Source organism: Calonectris borealis, chromosome 3 (genome assembly GCF_964195595.1).
Source record: "Calonectris borealis chromosome 3, bCalBor7.hap1.2, whole genome shotgun sequence".
Lineage (NCBI taxonomy): Eukaryota > Metazoa > Chordata > Aves > Procellariiformes > Procellariidae > Calonectris > Calonectris borealis.
In genome coordinates, this window is record NC_134314.1 from 6,402,716 (window position 1) to 6,424,125 (window position 21,410).

Sequence of the window (21,410 nt, forward strand, 5' to 3'; positions counted from 1 at the left end):
ATGCAGAGCCCCTGCTAATCTTCGGACTTCTGAGAATTTAACACATATTTTTATATCTCAAAAGGTATATGGTAATAGTTAGTACCCCATTTTATACTGAAGGAAAACTTGCTAAAAGGCTTGGTCGAGGTCACGGAGCGAGTCAGCATCAAATCCTGAGACAGAACGCAAGAGTCTCAGCTCTCAGTCCTCACTTGCTACTGAAAAGTAATATTCTCTACATTGATTTTTTTAGGTAATCATTTTCCAGCCAGTCTTTCAAACCTTTATGCTTCTGTTTGTATCGGGGACTATAAATGCTAAAAACCAGCGCATGGTGCTGAAATATCAAATGCTTTCGACTAATTTTGGGACACAAAGAATCTTCTTTTATCTGGGCCGCAAATCAGTGGGGCAGGAACATAGTAGTTAAACAAACCATAGTAGTCCATAGTCTGACTATGAATGCTGTAGTTACAGAACTCATTACCACACGCCTACTTAACAGACCAAATAACCTGCAAATCTAGAGTTACTATTTGTCATACTTAAGAAAAAGCAAAGAATAGCTGGGCAAACAGTCAATTTACAACCAAAGCGAAAGTAAAGCGCTGCCAAGAGACACTGGAGCTTATCTTGCCCCTACTGAAATGAATGGAAATTTGGGCAAAACCTTCTCCAGCATTAAGCTGACTTAAGTTCACACATTTTTGGCTGGATGCACATTTTCACGAGCGAATAAAAAACTTTGGGAAGGTAGATTTTGGAAAGAGAATATTGGCAAGTCCTTAACTATAGTAATAATTGCTGACATTGCTGTAGTCGCTCTGACTAAAAATACCCGATACAATAACAAACCCAGTGAACCCATTCATTTATTCCTGTTTCACAAAGGCTATTTACATATATGGAGAAGCTCAAAATAAATTCTGTTTTCATCGTACTTACAGCACATTCCAGCCCAACAAACTGGCATCGAAACTATTTATTTAGGGAACATCATCCAGGTTAGAATCTTTCAAATTTGACAATTATTTTTCATCTTGAGCATACAATGCTTGCAACAGGAGCATGCTGGGCCCATGTTTTATAAATGCACTGGTAAACAAACTCAGTGCTCTTTAAAACATTACCTTTTTGTCCAAAAGCAATCTAATTATGGCTGTATTCATAACATACTTTAACTGAAAAAGCTGAAAGACAATCGAAATTGCAGCAAACGTAGCCATACTAATGAAAATCCTGTTTTATAAAGTGGATCCGAAGGTGTTTGTTAAGACATAATTTGCAGTGCAAGCACATTTTTTCACTAACCTCCTACAATTCTCTAACATCTTAAAATATGACCCATTTTGCAACCAGTGCTAAAATTCCGAGAAGTTCTGAAATAAAACCCGAGGAAAGCCGAGCAGCAGGGTTGCTCTCCATTTCAGCCAAATCCATGCCAAAGTTCCAGATTATATATATCATAACATAAATTACTATTTCTGAAAAATCCCATCCAGCTTTTATGCAGGTCCATAAACATTACTGGTACTTTTATTAATTTGTCCATAACCATTTAAATAAAATTCTAGTGCTCTGAGCTGTGATCTGTTCCAGGCTGTAGTAAGTTCCTGTTGAATGTGTAAATGTTCAGCAGAAAGATATTTTTGCACGGAGACTGAAAATCAGCTGTGCCAGATACCTGAAACTTTGTTAGGGCGTTCAGTGGAAAATTTTATTTCGACATTATAAATAACCATGGACTATTTTAAGTGACCTTACACTGGTAGCTTCCAATAACTTATTTTAGTTTATCCTAATTAACTTTTTATTTTATTTTAGTAGGAAGAGAGGCGACTGTAAAACTTTTAGTGTGACTAAAAGTGGAAATGTATCTTCTTGTTTGAAATAAAATAAATCATGATTGTCAGGCTTATATAGTATTTGGATATAAGACAACCTCTTGCCTTCTTTCTAGCACCTTTGGAATGGCTCTGATGGAATGTATGTCCCTTCCAGCTAAAGGCAGGGAAAAAGCCAAAAGAACCTATGGTCATAAACATTTTACCAAAATAATTATGAAAAAAATATATTTTCTGTACTGCAACTACAGCAAACCAGAGCTTCTGACTATATTAGTCCTTACAGGTGACGAGTAATTGTTCTTTGGAAATGCCTGCCTGTGGCCACTTTTGGGGAAAAGCAGATCCCTATGGTTGTCGGAGAAGTGGGGCGAGCTCAGGAGGGGTTTGCGGCGTTATCCGCAGCGATTGCATTTTCACAACGGGATAGAAAACTTCCACAGTCCCTCCAACACTGGACCAGGAAAAGGAAAAAAAAAAAAGAAAAAAAAAGGGGGGGGGGAGGAAAAAAAAAACAGAAGAGAAGAGGCCATAGATCCCTGCGAGGCAGTGGGTCAGGGGCTGTTTCTCCCCATTTTAAGCGTGGGAAAGACAGAGGAGCGGATGAGTAACTGCAGAGGCCGGTGCCCGCCGCGCCGTCCCCGGCGGGACGCGCCGGGCGCGGAGCGGAGCGGAGGCGGCAGCCGCGGTGCGCGGAGCGAGAGCTCTCCCCTGTGACCGAACATCAGATCTTTTTCTGATTCTTCTTCTTTCAAATCAAAAACGGAAGGAGCAGCGCTGCAGCCTGCCCGCTGCCTGTGCACGCACCTTCCCCCCGAGCGGGGACGGGGGTCTTGCTCTCATGGGGGGGCAGAAATTTGGGAGGGGGCGGCGTAGGAAGGGGGCCGGGGGGGGTGCGCGGTGGGCAGCGCTGCCGGCCCGGCCGGCGGAGGGCGCGGAGGCTCCGCGGGGCGCGGAAACAACCCCGGAGTTGTCTCTTCACCCCCACCCCCCACGCCCCCCACTCCCACCCGTGCCCGTGTACGTGGGGCCGCCGGGCTGCTTCGCTGTGGTGTTCGCGGAGGGGCCGGCAGGACAAACCTGGCTTTTCGGCTGGGTCAGGGTGCCGGGCTTAGGGTTTGTAAAGGCTCCGTAAAAAGGACACATCCCCCCCCCGCCCCCCAACACGGACGGACGGACGGACGGACGGACACACCGCCCCGAGTCACACACAGGCGGCGAGCAAGGAGCACACACGCAGCGCCGACTTTTTACAAGAAGGTGGAAGTAGCAAGTCGAAGTAAAGCCTTAGAAATTAGAGGGAGGGTTGTGATAGGTTGTTATCTGCGCTGGGAGGCGTTTACACTTTTTTACTATTGGGTATGTAAATTGTTTTTAATAAGATCTGCCCTTTTTTTTTTTTTTTTTTTTTTTTTTTAAGGGAGAAAACAAACCAGACTCCCTTTACCTTAATAGTCTGAGGGGGGTTTTATAGCTTTCATTCATTCAAGGAAATGGTTTAGGCTTTAGACTACCGGAGACTTAGCAAAAAAACCCTTTGGCACCAGATTATTCTTACTATTATTTTTTTTGCAAACAAGATTTTTCATGCCTCTTTTTTTTTTTTTTTTTTTAAACAAACAAGCCCAAAAGTGTTAATGGAAAAAACCCGGAGAGAAGTGGAGATCGGAGACCGTCTCCTGCTCCCCCCCTTCCCCGTCCCCGTCCCCCTCCCCGTGGGTGAGAGCGACTTAAAGCAAAGTTTCTCCTCCTGTGGGGGATGCACATTGTTTTATTTATTTTGAAGGCTGCAGAAGTCTGAGGACTGAAGCACCACGTGCTGCTGACTCTCATCAGCATAATGATCGCCTTAGCCAGAGAGTCCTGTATATATAAACCACAAAAACCTAATCATTAGAAATCCCAGCCTCCAAAAACCACATTCAGGACAAAAAAACTGTGGCGTTTTTTTTTCGGCTCCTTCATCTTCCCCGACCTCAACTTCTTGGGACCCAAAAGAAGTTTGTTGGTTTTTGTTGCTTTTTTTTTTTTTAAAACCCGATTTTTCAGAAAGAAAAATAACTCAAACAAACCGACATTTTAATGATTTTTTTGCTGCTGTTGTTCATCAAGGGCGGAAAAAAAAAAAGATTTTTGTTAGCCTATTCAACTCAACGGACTTGGATCCAGCAGCGACTTAATTAAAAGGACCGGACTGCACCGAGGCTGCCTTTTCCCAGAATTTATTTGGTCATATTTTAGAAATCAGCCTAAGGAGGGGTGTTTTGGGGTGGTGTGTTTTTTTTTTTCTCCAGCTATGCTCCCCGCTTTTTTTTCCCTGGGAATCCGAAAGTTCAACTTTTCTTAAGTCCTGATCCTCCCAAAGGAACCGGCTAAAGTCTCTCTTTTAATTATTAGTCCTGTGACTTTCCTCTTCACCCCAACAACCCCAGTAACTTTCTTTCCACGCCGAAATCGCTTCGGGAGCGCCTTTTTTTTTTTTTTTTTTTTTTTTTTTGGAGGAGCCACTTTTCCCAAGCCCCTTCCCGAGCTCCCGCTTCCCTCCGCTTCCTGAAGCCAAAGGCAATAAGCGGGGGAGCCCAGCGGCTCCTCGCCTCTGTCCCAGCGAGACTTTTTGTTTGCTCCTTTTCTCCGTGGTGTTTTTTTTTTGTTGTTTTTTTTATTTTTTTTTGTCCGGAGGAGGAAGATTTCTTCGGAGGAAATCGGGACATTCCCCTGAACACCCCCTCTCCGGGTTTGAGAGTTAACGCTCCTCTTCTGGCGGCCGCCAACAGCAGCAGCCCAGGAAGCTGAACCGGCAGCGAGCTTTACTTCTCCCAAGATTTTGAAAATCCGAAAAGGAAAAAAGGACGGGGAGGGAGGGGAAGAAAAAGGAAAGAAATTCAAGCACTCGAGGGAAGAAGCGGTGGCTAGAAGGAGGGAAAAGAGCAGAGAGACGGTGCAAGAAGGAAGGAAGGAAGGAAGGAGGAGGAGAAGCAGCAGCGTTTTGCAGCTGGGCAGAAGCCGGGACCATGCAGTTTCCAGCCGGGCTTTGCTAAGAGGGGCAGCCCCGGACCCCCCAGCCAGACTCTGTCTCCTCGCCGCTCCAGGCTGCAGGCGCCCCCAGACCGGCATCGCCCCCCGCCCCATCCATCTTCCTTTTAAAAAAACCCAAACAAAAACAGACTGAGATTTTTTTTTTCTCGTGCGTTTAATCAGCTCCTGTTTTGGTTTTTTTTTTTTTTTGCCTGATTTGCTTTTTTGCCCCTTATCCTCACCCCTCCACTTTTTCATTCACCCCTTTTTTCGCTATATATATATTTTTTTTTTTTACAACCCACACCCCCCACTACACGCCTCCTCGAGCGATCCCCCTACCGCTCCCCCCCCCGCCCCCCAATTCGCTAACTTGTGGCTGTTGTGATGCGTATTCCCGTAGATCCCAGCACCAGCCGGAGGTTCAGCCCCCCCTCCAGCAGCCTGCAGCCCGGCAAGATGAGCGAAGTCAGCCCGGTCGTAGTAGCCCAACAGCAGCAGCAGCAGCAGCAGCAGCAAGAAGCGGCGGCCGCCGTGCCCAGGCTGCGCCCCCACGATAACCGCACCATGGTGGAGATCATCGCTGACCACCCCGCCGAGCTGGTCCGCACCGACAGCCCCAACTTCCTCTGCTCCGTGCTGCCCTCGCACTGGCGCTGCAACAAGACCCTCCCGGTGGCGTTCAAGGTGAGACACCCCCTCCCGCAGCCGCCGCTGCCCGGGGATGCCTCCCCCCGCGCCGCGCCGCGCCGCGCCGCGCTTCCTCCCGCAGAGCCGCCTCTGCCCCCCCCGGCCCGCAGGGGCTTCTCTGCCCCCCCCGGCTTGCAATGCCCCTGTGCACCCCCCCAGGCTGCAATGGCTCCTGTGCCCCCCCGGCCCGCAGGGGCTTCTCTGCCCCCCCCATCCTCCAATGCCTCCTGTGCACCCCCATCCTACAATGCCTCCTGTGGCCCCCTGGCCTGCAGGGGCTTCTGTGCCCCCCCGTGCTGCAGTGCCTCCTGTGCCCCCTCCGGCCCGCAGGGGCTTCTGTGCACCCCCATCCTGCAATGCCTTCTGTGCCACCCGGCCCGCAGGGGCTTCTGTGCACCCCCATCCTGCAATGCCTCCTGTGCCCCACGGCCCGCAGGGGCTTCTGAGCCCCCCCGGGCTGCAATGCTTCCTGTGCCCCCGCGAGCCGCAGGGGCTTGTGTGCACCTCCCTCCTGCAATGCCTCTTGTGCCCCCCCCGGCCTGCAGGGGCTCCTGTGCCCCCCCTGGCCTGCAGGGGCTTCTGTGCTCCCCCCTGCTGCAATGCCTCCTGTGCCCTCTCCCCCCAAGTCTTGCAGTGGCTTCTGTATGCCGTCCCCGTCCTGCTGTGCCTCCTGTACCCCCCGTCCTGCTGTGCCTCCTGTACCCCCCGTCCTGCTGTGCCTCCGGTCCCCCCCCGTCCTGCAGTAGCTTCTGTGCCCTCTGTCCTGCAGTGCCTCCTCTGCCCCTCTCTGTCCTGCGAAGCGTCCTCGCCTCCCACCGCACTCCAGTGCCTCCTGTGCACCCCCCGCAGTGCCTCCCATACCCCCCCACCCCGCAGTGGCTCCCATGCCCCCCCGTCCTGCTATGCTTCGTGTGCCCCCCGTAACGCCTGCTCTGCCCTCCCGCCTTGCAATGCCTGCTCTGCCCCCCTCACCCTTGCAGCGGCTTCGGTGCCCCCCCCTTGCAATGCACCCCTTGCCCTCTCCCCCCCGCCCCGCTGGCACAGCGCGCACCCCCGGGAGCCACCTCGTTACCTCTATCCCCGGGGCAGTGCCGGCGTGTCCCCCCCGCAGCCCCTGTGCCCCCCTCAGCAGCACCCCTGGGACACCCCCTTCTCCCCACAGACCCTCTCCTGGGCTTTCCTTTTTTAAAAAAAAAAACTGCTTTCCCTTCCTGAGGAAGGGGGGATTCACCCATCGGCGGGAGCTCAGTCTGGGGGTGCAAAGTGGGTGCCCCCCCCTCCCCGAGAAACCCAGTACCTCACCCTCGGGGGTGTCCCTGCCTCCCTTCCCGCTCCCGGGACTGGGACTGGGGGACTTGGGGTGGCTTTGAAGCATACTGGGGGGGCTGGGGTCTGAGGGTCAGGCTGGGGTGGGAGAGGGGGGGCCGGGGCTTTGCCCCCCTACCCCAGAGGCAGCCCGGGCTGAGATGGGGCTGGGCAGGGGGGGCCGGGGCTGCTGGGGGGCCGGGGCCCCTTCACTTCTCCTGGTGGACAAGCGAGGAAGTGTCTGGCCAGAAGACGCTCTCCTTGGCAGGGCTCGCACGTTTAAATAATAAATACCACCCCGATCTGCACCGGGGATGCTGCTTTTAATTTTCTGTCTACATCCCCATGGCGTGCTAATGAGACAAAAAGATTTTTTAAAAAAACTGTAATAATAACAACAATATTTCTGTGCTTTAAAGCAAGGCCTTTTCCTTCCCTAGCAATATTTGAAAGTGTTCCCCCTGGATTTTTCTCTCCTGTGGCCTTTGGTAGGGAGAGGGCGATGGCTCGGGAACACCTGCCCGAGTGGGGCGCGGGGTCGGAGCCGGGGTGGGGTGGCCCTGCGAGGGGCTCATCGCTCCCACTCCCGCTATGTGAAAAATAACGCGCCTGGAAATCGCTCAAAAGGTGGAAGAGTTTGGAAACCGTTTCACGCAGCGCGTTTCCAGAACGTCACCTTGTTCTTGTGTTTCCCGATTGCTAGCCGTGTTATCATGGCCGTTTATCCGGGAAAAATTACTAGAAGCGGTTAAATGAGCTGGCGTTAAAGCGACTGGTGATAAAGATGAAGCTTTGCTTCGAAAATGTAATAGGGATGCAGATTAGAGTTGACTAAAGCGCTCTTGCGTGGGGGAAGCAGCCCGGAGTTGCAGAGGAAGCCTTTGCGGGAGGCCTGCTTGTGCGGGTTGCGATGGTCGGACCGAGTAGAAATGGCAGGAAAATGGGGTGTCTTCTGTTTTCGTGACTTGGCGTAGGACTCAAAGGCTTTCTAGGTGTGGATCACGGTGATTCTGATTCACAGGGGCTGCGGGGTAAGGAGGAGGAGCTTTTGGAGAAAGTGATTATAATTTAATTGAGCGTTAGATTAAGTTGGTATTATAGTTACTCTTTAAAGAAGGGACACGAGAGCTCTTACATTATCGTACTCGCACTGCAGTTTTCGTTTGAAACGTTTGAGCCTTCTCCTACCTTACAGCAATTCAAAGGATGCGGTCGCAGTTCATTAGAATAAGGGAAAGATCTAAACTAAATATTCAAGTATTTAGAATATTATTACAATAAGAATACTTACACGTGATAAAAGGATAGAAAAAGGATTAGACCGATGTTTTGTGTTCATATACATGTATTTACTCGTGTCATCTATTTGGGTCCTGTGTTTGATTGCTGACAGGGAGGTATAGATCTGACCAATTTACTGATGCGTCAGGAGTACGCATTGCCCCCTGCACCCTTCTGCTGTGGGTGTTTTCACATGCAGTATGCGAGGCGTACTTTTTTAAATATGCCGAAGGTATATGCATCCTTATTTACTGGTAAATTAATTTGAAACTCAGTTGAAATAATTTTGGCCATTTTAAAAAATTTATTTCATTTTTCAAATATAACCTGCAGGCAGCTGCCCAGTGCTTCCAAAGGAGCTGCCTGTATCATACAGCGGAACGCTTGACTGTGATATAACAGAATGGGAATTATCTCCGAAAAGGAAAAAAAAGACAGATTTGGGCTATAGAAATCTCGGCTAAACAGTAACTTGAAAGTAAAATAGCTCACAGACAACACGCTTTTTGAAGTTTTATTGGCAATAAATAATATGTTGATGATAATGTTTTGAGTGGTGTGTTAAGTGTGTCATAATTCTCTCGCAGAAATCTCTAGTTAAAAAGTACTCTGGATATAGCACTGTTTTAATTTAAAAAAACAGATATAAATCATATGCAGGAGAGGAAGTATGTTATAAACAGTGCTGGGTTTGATTATAATTTTTTGAAATAATGTTGGCTTAGTATTAGATTTGAATTTTAAGTATTAATATTTACACACACTGGGGAGGGAGTCTGTGTTGAGTGTACTAACTAATAAGATTGTGAATACAAACTGGTTTTGTGGGGAAGAGTATGAGACGTACCTATTAATATAGCTCTAACTATCTAGTGATATTCCAGCACAAAAGAAACAGATACTGTGCACCCGGGTCCAAATCATGTTCACTTCTTAGTCTTAATAGCCAGCGGTACTTTATTTGAGTAGACTCGTCAGAATTTGGCCCTCTGTGTGTCTGCCTGGGAGTTTTTACTGAAAGTCATAAAGACCCAAATTGCCACGTTAGATGTTACAAGTGGCTTCTGAGTGATGCTGATAGTAGCAAAGAGCCTTAGCGGACCTAAAGGCAGGGGAAGAAAAAGGGACGCGAAGTCTAAAACCTCTCCCCAGTAGCACCACAGTAGTTAAAGGTCTGTCAGCATTTCCACTCCAAACCCCAATTTTCAGAGTTTATAACTCAGCTGTTTTAAATAGCTTCAAGCTGAAACCTGCTGTATAAATTGTCAGCCCAGATGTATATTTTGAAACAAAAAGTAGTGCAAATCAGTTATTCTGTTTTAAGTTACAGAACATTAAAATATTTTTAATAGTATCAGATGCTCTTTTGGCAATCTCTGGAAAAGGCGTTCTCAGTACGGAAGATTTTACATTCGGAGGCTGTTTGAATTCAGTGTTTCGCAAGAAAAGTTGTTGAAGTGGTAGATATCCATGTTTGAGAGGAACTGTTTAGCATGTACACTAGCTTTTTTTTTCAAAACAAGCATTTTACTCTGCAGAAAGTCTTAGTACCTGCTGTGCTATAGTAGTTTTACTTCGTGCTTATAACTTCCATCTTTAGGGTACATACTTTGGCCAGTTCAAATCCCACTGGACCGAAACTGGGCAAACAGGTTGCCTAACCAGACGAGAATTGTGTTATGCAAAAAATACATAGTTATTTTCAACTTGTAAGAATTGTTTTGGTTTCATCTGACTTCGTGTACCTTTTTGAGCTTTAGTTAAAAAAAAAAGCAAAAGCAAAACCTACCTTTAATCACCAAAATGTGTAGGTAGTTTAATATGGAAAATAAAGATTTTGAAATAGCAGAGAGATTTATGTTTGAAGAATAGGTAAGGAATGTGCACTGTAGCTACTTTTAATCTTTAATTTTTTACGCAGTCCTTATTCATTTCACAGTGCACTTACAATCCTCTTTCTAAGGATATGTAAATAATTTTGGATTGATCCATGGCATAAAATTACCAAACCAAGGTTTATGCCAACAGTCTTCCAGTATGTAAAGTTACTTTTTAAAATTCTCAAAATGATGTGCATTTCTCCAGGTTTCAAACTTATTTTGCAAAGCTTTTTCCTAACCGGTGCTATTACGTATATGTGCAATAGTCTTCTGGTATTTCATGGCAAAAAAGTATGAAATTATGAAAAGAACAAGCATTTTACTCCTGTTGCATAGCAGGGGAGCTTCCCATCTAATAGGACTTTCTTTTATTAGCCAAAGTTTTTATTTTCCCCTCTAATTTCAGTTTGTCTTTTCCTTCGGTCTTCTCCTAATGAGACAACTAGCGATATTGCATCATACCGCATCAAAAAAGCCGGTGCATTTTAGTAATGATGCAGTTCTTGACGAGGCGCGATCAACCCAGTGACTCTGGCGGCGGCACGTGCAGTTCCAGGCTGATGTCTGAGCTGACAAATTGAACTGACATCGTCGAGTGGAAAGCGTAGGGAGGAAACCTCTGAAAAGCAACAGGGGACAGGGGGGCCTCTTAAGAGGTTTTGCTCCCTCGTGCCCCGGTGTTGCAAACTGTACCCGTGTTCGGGAGACGGGTTGAGCCGGAGTCGTGATGCTGCCGCCTGCTCCGTGCTCTGGTTACCTGGCGAGGAGGAGGTGAGCTGAGGCTGCAGTCATTTCGCCCCCTCTTCCGAGGCCCCTGGCAGCCTCGCACTTCCTCCCGTGCTCTCGGCTTCTTTGCATTTCTAGAGTTAATGTGATTTTTTTGTTGTTGTTTGTTTGTTTCGTGAGATAGAAAAAGCATAGGTTGCAACTCCCCTGGATGCTAATGTGCATGACAAGACTGTCCAGAGATAACGTGGTCTATCGCAAACTGGGGAGGGAGTGTTTTATAAGTAGTCTCAAGCCCCATGCTTTAGAGTTTAAGCCAATATCCATTTATTAACGGCTCTATAATCTGTTCAGCAGATTATTATTTGATTATTATTTATTATTCCTTACACCTCACTTGGAAGCCGTCAGACCTGGCTGCTGTCAGACCCAAGGCAGTGAGCTAGTGGGACCTCGGCTCTTATCCACAATGGTGGTTCTGTGTTTTTATGTTCAGGGACGTTCATATCACTTTAAAGTAAAATCTTTGCTTGATAGACGGAGACCTCACAGTATTTTGTGGCAAAACTCAGTTTACAGTTTTGGGTGGTATTACCTGGTGTTTTAGGGAAAAACAGAAAAGCACCAGGGTAGATCCTTTTTATATGGCATTTCAGCTGTGCTTTCTTCTTTCTCTTCAATATTTCTTTTAAATAAGACGGGTAATAATTTTCAGTAATATAGTCTATTTTAAATATTTTCAGATTTTGTATACCTTTGTCATTAATTTTTATTGTTTTAGAGAAGCATTGCACAGTGCACTGGGCCACATAATGCTCTCCCTATGCATTCAAAACTCCTCATTCTTTCTACTTAATTAATATTAAAGTGCAACCTGCAATTATTAGTTTCAGACAGGGTCATTTATGGGAAAGACATTTCAAGCAGGGCTTATGACAAAATGTAATACATATTTCAGGAGACAGAATAAATTACTCCGAATAATATAAAAAGTCGTATCTGACCATGTAAACTGCAAGGGGACAGACTTTGTATCTCAACATTATTTTTTTTCAAGTTAGAGCTCAGCCATGCAATATTTGTGAATCTCTTTTTGTTATAAATTTATTTTCAGCATCAGTATTAGCTAACTGGGCAAAAGGAAATTATTTTCTTCATACTTTTGCGGACTTTTTTTACCCCGTGTGAAGAAACGTGTATTTTCTTCCCAGTAACTTAGTATTCCTGTTTAACTTTATTTTTACTTTAAAAAGTCAGGGTGCAGTAACACTGTAGGTATCCCTGGTGTTTTCAAATTAGAAGACAGGAGCTGTCTACTCCGTGGCGTTTATCTGATCAGATGTTGGAGCACTGCACAACCACCGAAGCATAAAAGTGAGACTATCAGCTAGTTGAAACCTAAGGAGAAATACTTTAATATCTTCTCTTCACCCGTCCTGGAATTTGAGGGAGGTATCAGCGCTAACCACATGCGACTCTTGCAAGCGCTATGAAAATTTACATGCCTGCGAGGAAATACAGCCTTTGTTTTATATTGCATCTGAAGAGTTTGAATTCCAGCCATGAAGTGCTCCATCACAGCAGTGTGTTGGGTGGAGAGCTTTGTCTGCGAATGCCCCCGGTGCCACTCCTGGGATGGGTAGACGGGGATTTCTCTCTAGTTTGAAGCCTGAGGAGCTCCGGGGTCAGAGCGATGGGTGCAACCAGCAAAGTAGAACCGAATCTGGGTGATATGGCTGCTAATAGCAATTTCTAACTTTCCATTTCAAACGCGCTCCCGCGTATAATTTATGGATACGAGCCATGCCTCATGTTTTCTCGCTGCTCGCTGGTTGCTAAGAACAAAGTTGGCCTTCAGGAAGCATTAAACCATACACTCTACATAAGGATGTTGAATGTTTCTGAAGAAATGTAACAAAGAAGAAACTCCCTATTAGGCTATGAGCAAGGGAGACAATACAAGATGTTTCTCTGTTTGATGTGGCACTTTGTTCTGTGTTCAGCTAATACATGACTCTTCACCACAGCGGGCTGGAGAAGCTGCCACAGAGCTTCGTAATGAGCATGGCAGCCTGCAAAGCTGGGATGGAGACACGCGTTTTCAAAGTGTTGCTTCACGAGTTGCGGTTGTCTTCTCCTTTTAACAGGTGGTGGCCTTAGGAGAAGTGCCTGATGGGACGGTGGTCACCGTCATGGCTGGAAACGACGAGAACTACTCTGCAGAGCTGCGAAACGCTTCTGCCGTGATGAAGAACCAGGTGGCCAGATTTAATGACTTACGATTTGTGGGCAGAAGTGGAAGAGGTAGGCCGCTGCATTTTACGTGTCCATAATGAAGTAAGAACAACGTCTAGATGCCAAACTTACTTTGCAATGAAATATTCATTAATCTGTAAATTAATTGCTGTCGGCCTTTCATTTGGAGGGGTGAATGCATGTTTTATTTGCAGACTTCAGCATTTGTGGAAGTTTTTCTGACTCCTCACGTCTCTGTACGTTTTCATGAGACACAGATTTTGAAAAATGATTCGCGGAATACCTCCTTCCCTATTTTAATCACACAGTAAAGGTAGAAGGAAATGGGGGGGTGGGTGATCTGTTATGTGTAGTCAGAGAGTGTATCTCAGGCCACAGCAATGAGAGGTGGAGAATTCCTTTTAGCAGTAGAACTGCTTCTGAAGTTGTGGTAGAAGACCTATAATTAAGGAGATTTTGCATATCACATGTGCTATAGGTTATATTCTTTAAGGGCTTACATCTTTAAGGGCTTACAGCTATTGGTGGAAAGCTTTCTAGTGACTTCCCTGCCCTTTACAATCAAACTGCATATGACCTACAAAAATAAGCTGTACTTTTCTTTTTAGTAAACTGGTTGACTTTTTATGAATTGGTGGTAAGCTTGGGCTTGAACTAAATTTAACCTTTACTTTAAATGACAGGGTAACTTTCAATTTTTTTTTTAAGGTGTAGAGCGCTGTCATTGTCTTCCAGCTGTGTAGGAGCTTCCTATAATCTAGAAACTGCACTGCACTCATAGAAAGCCTCTGTAATCATTGCAAGTTTGCAAGAATTCCTCTTTAAGAGTCTGATAGCTGCTTTCAAATTTGAGGTAATGTTTGAAAGGATAGCTTGAAGGAAGGTGGCACTTCAGTTTTTGCTGCAGGAATCTTCAGAGGGGTTTGTTGTGTCAGTTGTTGATTCGACTTACATGTTTTTTCCTTTATGTATTTGAAGTAATTATTCATTTTTTAAACTAGCCCTGCATGGGGCAAAACAAAGCAATAGAAGCTGAACAAGTGTGTTGGGAAATCAGCAATAAAGCTAATTTTACAGTAATATTCTTTAAAAAGCAGTTGTAATTCACCTTAAAGAAGGAAAGAGTATTTGTCCAAAAAAAAATTAAACATATGACAGAGGCCTAGATAGTCTAAATCAGTCGGCACACTTTTACAATTACAAGTGCTTTGTGAAAGTGATTCCATAAGCGTGGCTTACAATGGCTATTTTTTATTTTAGTGACCTGGCCAACAATTCTCTTCATCATTTTAAAACTTGAAAAGTATTGATAATAAAGAATAACTTGAAATACAGAGTAACTATTGCAAAAGTAATGCAATATGAATATGGAGTTTATTGCCCTTTTGGATAAGGTGTTACCTATCTCTTCCATTTGTCTTGCTTTCTTTAAAAAAACCGGTCTGCTTTGTTATTCTGCTGATGGATTAGGTTTGAAAGTTCTCTGGCTCCATCACTACTGCTGCCTTACAGTTAAAGTTCAGTAGTGTATCAGTCTTTCAGTAGTGCTGAAAAAGAACTGAAATGTGATGTACTACCTCTGATCTGTGAATTTAATTTGAAACCTATGATATATACCTTTTATTAAAGCATAGGAAATGAAATAGAGGGCCTAAAGCCTCAGTAGATACGGCTACAGACACATACACACACAAACCTCCTAAAATTTGGTTCCAGTCGTTTAATTTATATTTGTATCTAGCAGACTTGGAATAGACTTTTTCTCTGATCAATCTGGGTAGAATCTATGGAAAAGCGATAGTGTACTTTTCAAACCCTCAACATATTTATTTAAGAGACTTCAAAGAAAAACAAAGGGTGTGCACTGTTTTACTATATTGGCTTTCTGAGTTTTGGCTAGTTTCCCAAATAGCAATTTTTATATTTAAAAAAAAAAAAAAAAGGAAGAAAAAAGACAGACTTAACTGCTTGCAGACTTTTCACGCATGGAAGATGAAGAAAGCTTCTTTTGATGAAGTGTAATTATGTCCAAACAGAGCTGACCCCCTCCCCCTATATTTCTTATGATCTTAACGGAAGAAAGTAGGGCTTTTCCTTTGAAGCAGCCGGGACTCGGTGGAGGATCTGAAATGCTGCATTCTGCTGCCAGAGGCAGGATGGAGAAATTGGTCCAGACTTGTCTTCCAGACTTAGAACAGAGAGGGGGAGAGAGAGAGAGAGGGAGAGAAGGAGAAAGAGTTATCATTACTGATAGATTTTTAGAACTCTGCTTAAAATAGCAGGGGAAGAAAGCAGTAGTTGCAAACAGAAGTGAGAAAGCTCCTTACGTAGACAAATATCGGCAGATACAGGTCTTGAAGTAGAACAGGAAAAATAAAGTAATAAAGAAATCATTTTTCAGTGGCGAGAAACTAATCCACACCTGTTCCTGATTTTAGATTTACATCTTTCTAAACAGCTCGCTCTTTGATCTCTGTATCTCTAAATTTGATTGTGAAGTCTGAATCATCAACTTACCACTTCACCTCCTCTCCCACGTTTTTTCTTGCTTCCCATGGCTCAATGGAGAAACTTGATTTTTATACATATTCATGTTGCTTGCCTGACAGAAGCTTCACGTTTTTGTTTGTATAATTTCTCTTAAACACCTTTTCTGGATTCATAAGAATAAGTAACCGGGGCGCTTTATGTGAATGCAGAAGTTGTTTGTATGTGGTTTTCAGGCGGTAGCTCACTTTTACAAGCCCGATCCACAGCGCAGAGAAGAAAGAATTCCTGTCTTCAATAAGCAAAGGATCATAACCTTAATTTTGTTGTGTCCTGATACTTTAATCACATTAGCATCTAACTGAAAAAATATGCAACGCACACAAGCTGCCGAGTCTCCTTTCAAGCTAATTTCTGGGGTTTGCCTTGCGCTTCAGCATATGTCCATCTCGTCCTCCTCTGTGTCAGCGCGGCTCACGTGTGAATAACAAAGAATGCACAGTTTAGACACACTGAAGCAATAGTGCCAGATGACTGCTTGGCTGGGGAATTTAATAAAAGAGAGCTACAATTAGTCTTTAGCCTCTAAAAGTGGATAGTTGAAATGACTAAGGGCAATAAAGAAAGGTGATAAAAAGTGCATTAAAGGATTTTGTAGCTGAGGAGGGATATCTGTGAAGTATCTGTGGAAGGCATAAGCATCACTGAAACAGGGGACCTTAAAAATTTATTTCGTTCTTAATCCTGTTGTATGTAAATCATCTCTTGAAAGCTCTGGAACCTGAGTGTGCTGGCAGGGCCGCGCAGCTCCCCGCGATGAAGTGACGTGGTGTTTACTGAGTGCGAGGCGGCTTCATCGGTGTTGCTTCGTTAATGCTTCGGTTTGGTAGAACCCCAGTTAGGGAACAAAACCAGTTTCCCTTTCAGATTAGGTGCTTACCTGTTCAGCTTAGGCTGGCTGAGAGGTGGCAATTTAGAAGTGCTCACAGGCGAGGTTGAGACGTAGCTCTTTGTGTTGAGGCGTGCGTTTTTTCTGGCCGCTGTATCCTGTTGAGATATATTTAGTGTAGAAAATCATGCAGACGTGATTTTACAGTGTCTTACAAACAGTATATTTTGTTGGGTTAATTTTTAGTCGTGATAGACTTTTATACTGATTTGGCATATGAATAGAACGGTAGCGTTGGAGGGCCGAATTCTTCATTCGAAGGTATATGGAAAATCCCTTTAGTATCTTTGTTACCAATAATATTCTACTGATTTTGTATGGGTAACTGTGATCTGAATTTCATCATCACACAATTTCACAGTCAGACCTTTTTGACATGATAGGCTGGCGCTTAAGGAGGCCTTAAACCTCTCCTTGGCGAATTTATATATATCCAAGCAATAGGCTGAATTCCTACCTGGAGAAGGATAAAAGGCACAGACCCTTTTCAGCCCTAAACAAGCAGGCGTGGAGACACCATGTGCTTCCTTAGGGCTGTTGCTGTATGTCTGAGAGTGCCCACGCGGACGCTGTGCGCTGGCAGGACACACAGTTTACGTCTGGGGACGGTGGATGGGCAGGACTGGACAAAGACTGGACGTCCTACATACACCTAACTCTCCGCCTGTGATGAACCCTCTCAAAAGATCTGAGAAATAATCCATTTCCCAATGAACCTGGGGAAAGCCACCTTCAGCCGTGCGTCTCCACTGAGGCAGAATTCAGCCTCCTGAGATTTTTGCGCCTTTGCCGGGGTCCTGACCTCCCCTCTAACCTCCATCTCTCGGAGAGGTGGGCACAGCTGGAGCTACACCTGGAAAATCACTTTACTCTAAGTAAAGTGACAGTTATATTTCCTGAAAAAAAAAAAATCCATGTCACAGTCTAGTTCGTGAAAAATATAGCCAAGACAGTTTGAAGTTGCACTCCTGATAATAAATGATGCGTGTCTCAGGCAGGTTTGGGGGATATACGAGTTGGACCAGAAAGAAAGACCAATTACTAGATTTGACAGCCAAAGCTCTGTTCTGTATTATGCCTTATATATAAGCTGTTCTATATTAGGCTCGAAAAAACTGCATTAAGTTTGCACTGTTACATATCATTTAAGATTTGTGTCTTGATTGAATGCCTTCAGAGTTCAGCAAGAGGAAAAGCTCTAGCAACAAAAATGCACGTATACACACAGGGAGCTGGGGGGGGGGGGGGAAGAGAATTTTAAGTGTCTGGTAAAGTAGCAGCTTAAATGAGCATGAAGGCCGAAGATTGCTGACTGTTTTATTGAGTCACTGTTGTACGCCCACCTTTTCCTGTCTTGAAACAGTTTTCAGTTTTGACTATCTGACATGACTAACCGTTGCATATCTAACAGATTACAACTGTCAGTGAGTCTCCCGAACGGGGGCCAGCGCCTTGTGAGAATGTGCGCTCAGACGCAGGCTGCTCCCTTTATTTATTTCTTTTTAACGTTTTCATTCAGCTAAAGGCTGCAGATGATCTTGTGCAATCTCTGAGTGAATTCGAACTTTGAAAAATAAAAAAAAAAAATGCAGACTTACGACAGCAGCGTACGTGCACACAGCAGTTTCTCACCCTCACGGGAAAGTTGGGGGCTTTCTTAGTATTTCATAGATGGAATATACGTAGGGAAAAAAAGTGTGTTCCAGTAATAAAGATATCATCATATTACCCCTGGCATATGAAGGACAGGAGACACTGATTCTCTGTTAAAATGACTCCCGGGAGGAAAATATATTCTTTCCTCATCTTATTGTAGTCAAGTCAAACAAATGAAATGATAAAACTGTGTGAAGTAAATAGCATGTGGCCACATTCTGCTCTCTGTCACACAGCTGCAAAACTGGAGTAAATTTTTAAATTATCTGACTTGCTTTGGATTTACACCACTTTCAATACAGCAAAGAATTTGGCTTGTCCTCAGCAGTGAATCACTTTTGTTCTGTCATTGTATGATGACCCATTATTAAATAAGAAACATTTAGATTGTCAACACATGGACATACTCTTGACATAGAGTAAAACTGAAGGGGAGGAAAACTCCTATGGTCAGTTATGTTTTTAATTTTCACGATTGTGGTAACAACAGGGAATAATTTTAAACGTCTCTGATTCTTTACTGAACATGCATGTGACTGTTTTCATGTTGTAATCACTCATTCCTTGTTGTTTTTTTCCCTTTGTAGGGAAGAGCTTTACTTTGACAATAACTGTCCTGACAAATCCCCCCCAAGTCGCTACATACCACAGAGCTATAAAGGTTACAGTGGATGGGCCAAGGGAGCCAAGAAGTGAGTATTATATTCTTATTTTTGCACTTACGTCTGCTTAATTTTGTTTAACAGAGACCCATAAATGAAATATATATCTTTGTCAAACATTGGTTCTTGCTCAGCAAAATATGTAAGCGCGTGCTTAATTTGGAGTCTATTGGACCACACACATACTTGCATTAAACACACACTTAAGTGCTTGGCTGAATTTGGGCAATCACGAACCTGATTCTCATTCACATCAAGGTCTTGATACATTATCTGCCAGTGTAAATGAGAACTAAACCCACTATATTTATATATAATCTGATTTAAGCATAATAAATACAATCCTACAACATGCTGAATTCTCTAAACTCCCGTAAGCTTCCAACTAAAGACATTTAGAACAAAATAGGAGACTGATCTTCCAGGATCAGTCCTAGCACAGAGAGAAAATATATAACATAGTGCCTTTTTGTTTGCCCTTAAATTCTTTTGCCATCAGATAATTAATGCACCTGGTTAATCTCATCATACCTGAAATTGGTTTTCAGCTATGGACTCATCACAGACCCCTGGGGGCCAAAGAAAGATAAAAAACCAGTATATCAACAGCGTGGTCTTTGTTTCTTATTTGCGCACAGAACGTACATTTTATTTCAACATATAGTCCAGCAGATTTTCACTCGGCATGTTTACCTCATAGCAATGCACTTCCTAACTTACTAAGGATCTATTTGCAATGATCGCTGGCTATATTTTTACGACAATTGTGTTTTATCTTGTTCTAGCAGTTTTATGGGTAGCACTTATTTTTAGATACAGTCAAGTCTGGTTAATCCATCATGATTTATACGGCTGTCTCTCTGTCTAGCACTTTTAGCTGGTAACCAGTCTCACATCATATGGGTATCACTGATGAGCCAGTTCTGGAGTTTTTTCTTAATCTAACTAGAACGACTTTCTAAATTGATTGGATTAACCAGGTATAGCTGTATTTAAATTACATTTAGCATTTAAGAATTATTTGATGAATAACCACATTTTAAAAATCCGTATAATGGAAGCATCTCAAATAATTATTTTGCCTTTGATCTGCACATACATATGAGACCTTTAGGGAGCTTTCATGGAGTTTTGTTTAAAATAGCACAAAGACAGAAGAAGCAGAAAGACGTAGACTTCACGTCAGAATTCACGCAGTTAAGTGTTTTCTGTGCTAATACACGCTGCGATGTCACGTCCTCTTACACTGTGAGACGGGAACTGAAATGCCTTCTGTAAGAACTGTCCAGACCATAGAGTTTCACCTTGAATAACACATAAGAAAAAGCAAGTAGCTATGGATAAATTTCATTACGTAGACACTTGTGTTGCTACCTGCTCACAGCTGAGGTGTCCGTCTGTCACAGCGAGGGGATTTTTGTTCTGTCTTCTCTCCCGAGCTGAATCGGTTCCCATTTTTCGTTTTCACCTGCAGCTGGTGCTCCATGCAGCTTACTTGGAGACACTGGGCAAACTGTATTCACGAAGTAAAAACCAGGGAGTAAGTTATATATCGTTCAGCCATTCCCATTTGGAGGCTGCTTCCATGTATGTATCAAGGCACCCGCAAAAGAGGAAATCTCCCAGCAGAGGACACAACCGCTGTGAAAGAGCAGAGTGGTTTGAAAATGATGCGGAGAATAGCGTGGACTACCCCGTGTAGCACAGAAAGGGAACCTGCTTGCATTGGGACCGACCATTTTGGTGATCAGTGGAATAAAAGTGAGGCTGTGTTCATATAACTTTGTAAGACTTCCAAGTTCTGCTGGAGTTTTTTTAGTTTAGGGCTGAAGGGCCTCTGTACGTGATACCTGTCTGCTATTCTCATTGAATAGCTGAACCTGAGAATGCTCAGTAACTTAGTTCGTATAGCCTAGATGGAGTTATTGTGTCTTTCTTCATCTTTTTTTTTTTTTTAAAGAAAGCCAAATTTGAGCTTGAATGTCCATTTGAATTGTAGTATTTCCATTAAATACTTAGTGAAGCTCTACTCTGGGGTCAGTTTGGTTCTGCAAGTTCTGTTATTGCAGTCTGATACTTTCCAGGCTATGACACCTCCAGAATTACTAGTTATTAAACTTGAATTTTGAGGGAAAAAGTAGCTCCAGTGCGCTGTAGGAGTTTCACTAAAGTTTTGCTTCCTTCTGAGAGCCCTTGCACTCGTGTAGATTTATTACTGTTTGGTAGTAATCGTTCTGGCATTTATGTTGCATAAGGAAAATTAGGTGGTTGGGGGCAATAAGGAATTCAAGTCAACGAGCGGCTCTGATAGCAAATGTGTTTTTCTTAACAAATTATGTATCAGCAAATAGTGCCCCTCTCTGCCAGGATCTGTATTTCACTTCGACATCTCAAGCACATTATCCTAGTTTTCCTCTCTCTGGCAGCTGAACCAGAGCTGTCACATCACAAACAACTTTTTTCTTAATATACACATCTGGCGTTGGCAGTTGGACCAACTTCATAAGAGCACATGATCATCATTCATTACAAGATTAAAAAGTACCCCGTGGCATCATTGATGTTTTTTAACTTTGATCTTTTGCAGTTGTGATTCATCTCAGTTATAAAACTTCCCTTTAAAGGAACACAACCGATGACTTATTAGAACCTTCATTCTAAGTAGCGTAAACATAAA

At 43.9% G+C, this 21,410-nt stretch overlaps 1 protein-coding gene across 2 annotated transcripts in view; it reads left to right on the forward strand.

The window, feature by feature from the left end:
• The first annotated feature begins 2,867 nt into the window (after positions 1 to 2,867).
• RUNX2 (RUNX family transcription factor 2) overlaps positions 2,868 to 21,410 on the forward strand; it is a 91,983-nt gene continuing 73,440 nt past the window's right edge. For both annotated transcript variants that reach the window (XM_075144899.1, XM_075144898.1), the window contains exons 1-3: positions 2,868 to 5,528; positions 12,871 to 13,027; positions 18,659 to 18,763. In XM_075144899.1, the coding sequence (XP_075001000.1) occupies positions 5,229 to 5,528; positions 12,871 to 13,027; positions 18,659 to 18,763 (562 nt within the window). In that variant the 5' untranslated portion in view covers positions 2,868 to 5,228. The remainder of the gene's footprint in view (positions 5,529 to 12,870; positions 13,028 to 18,658; positions 18,764 to 21,410) is intronic.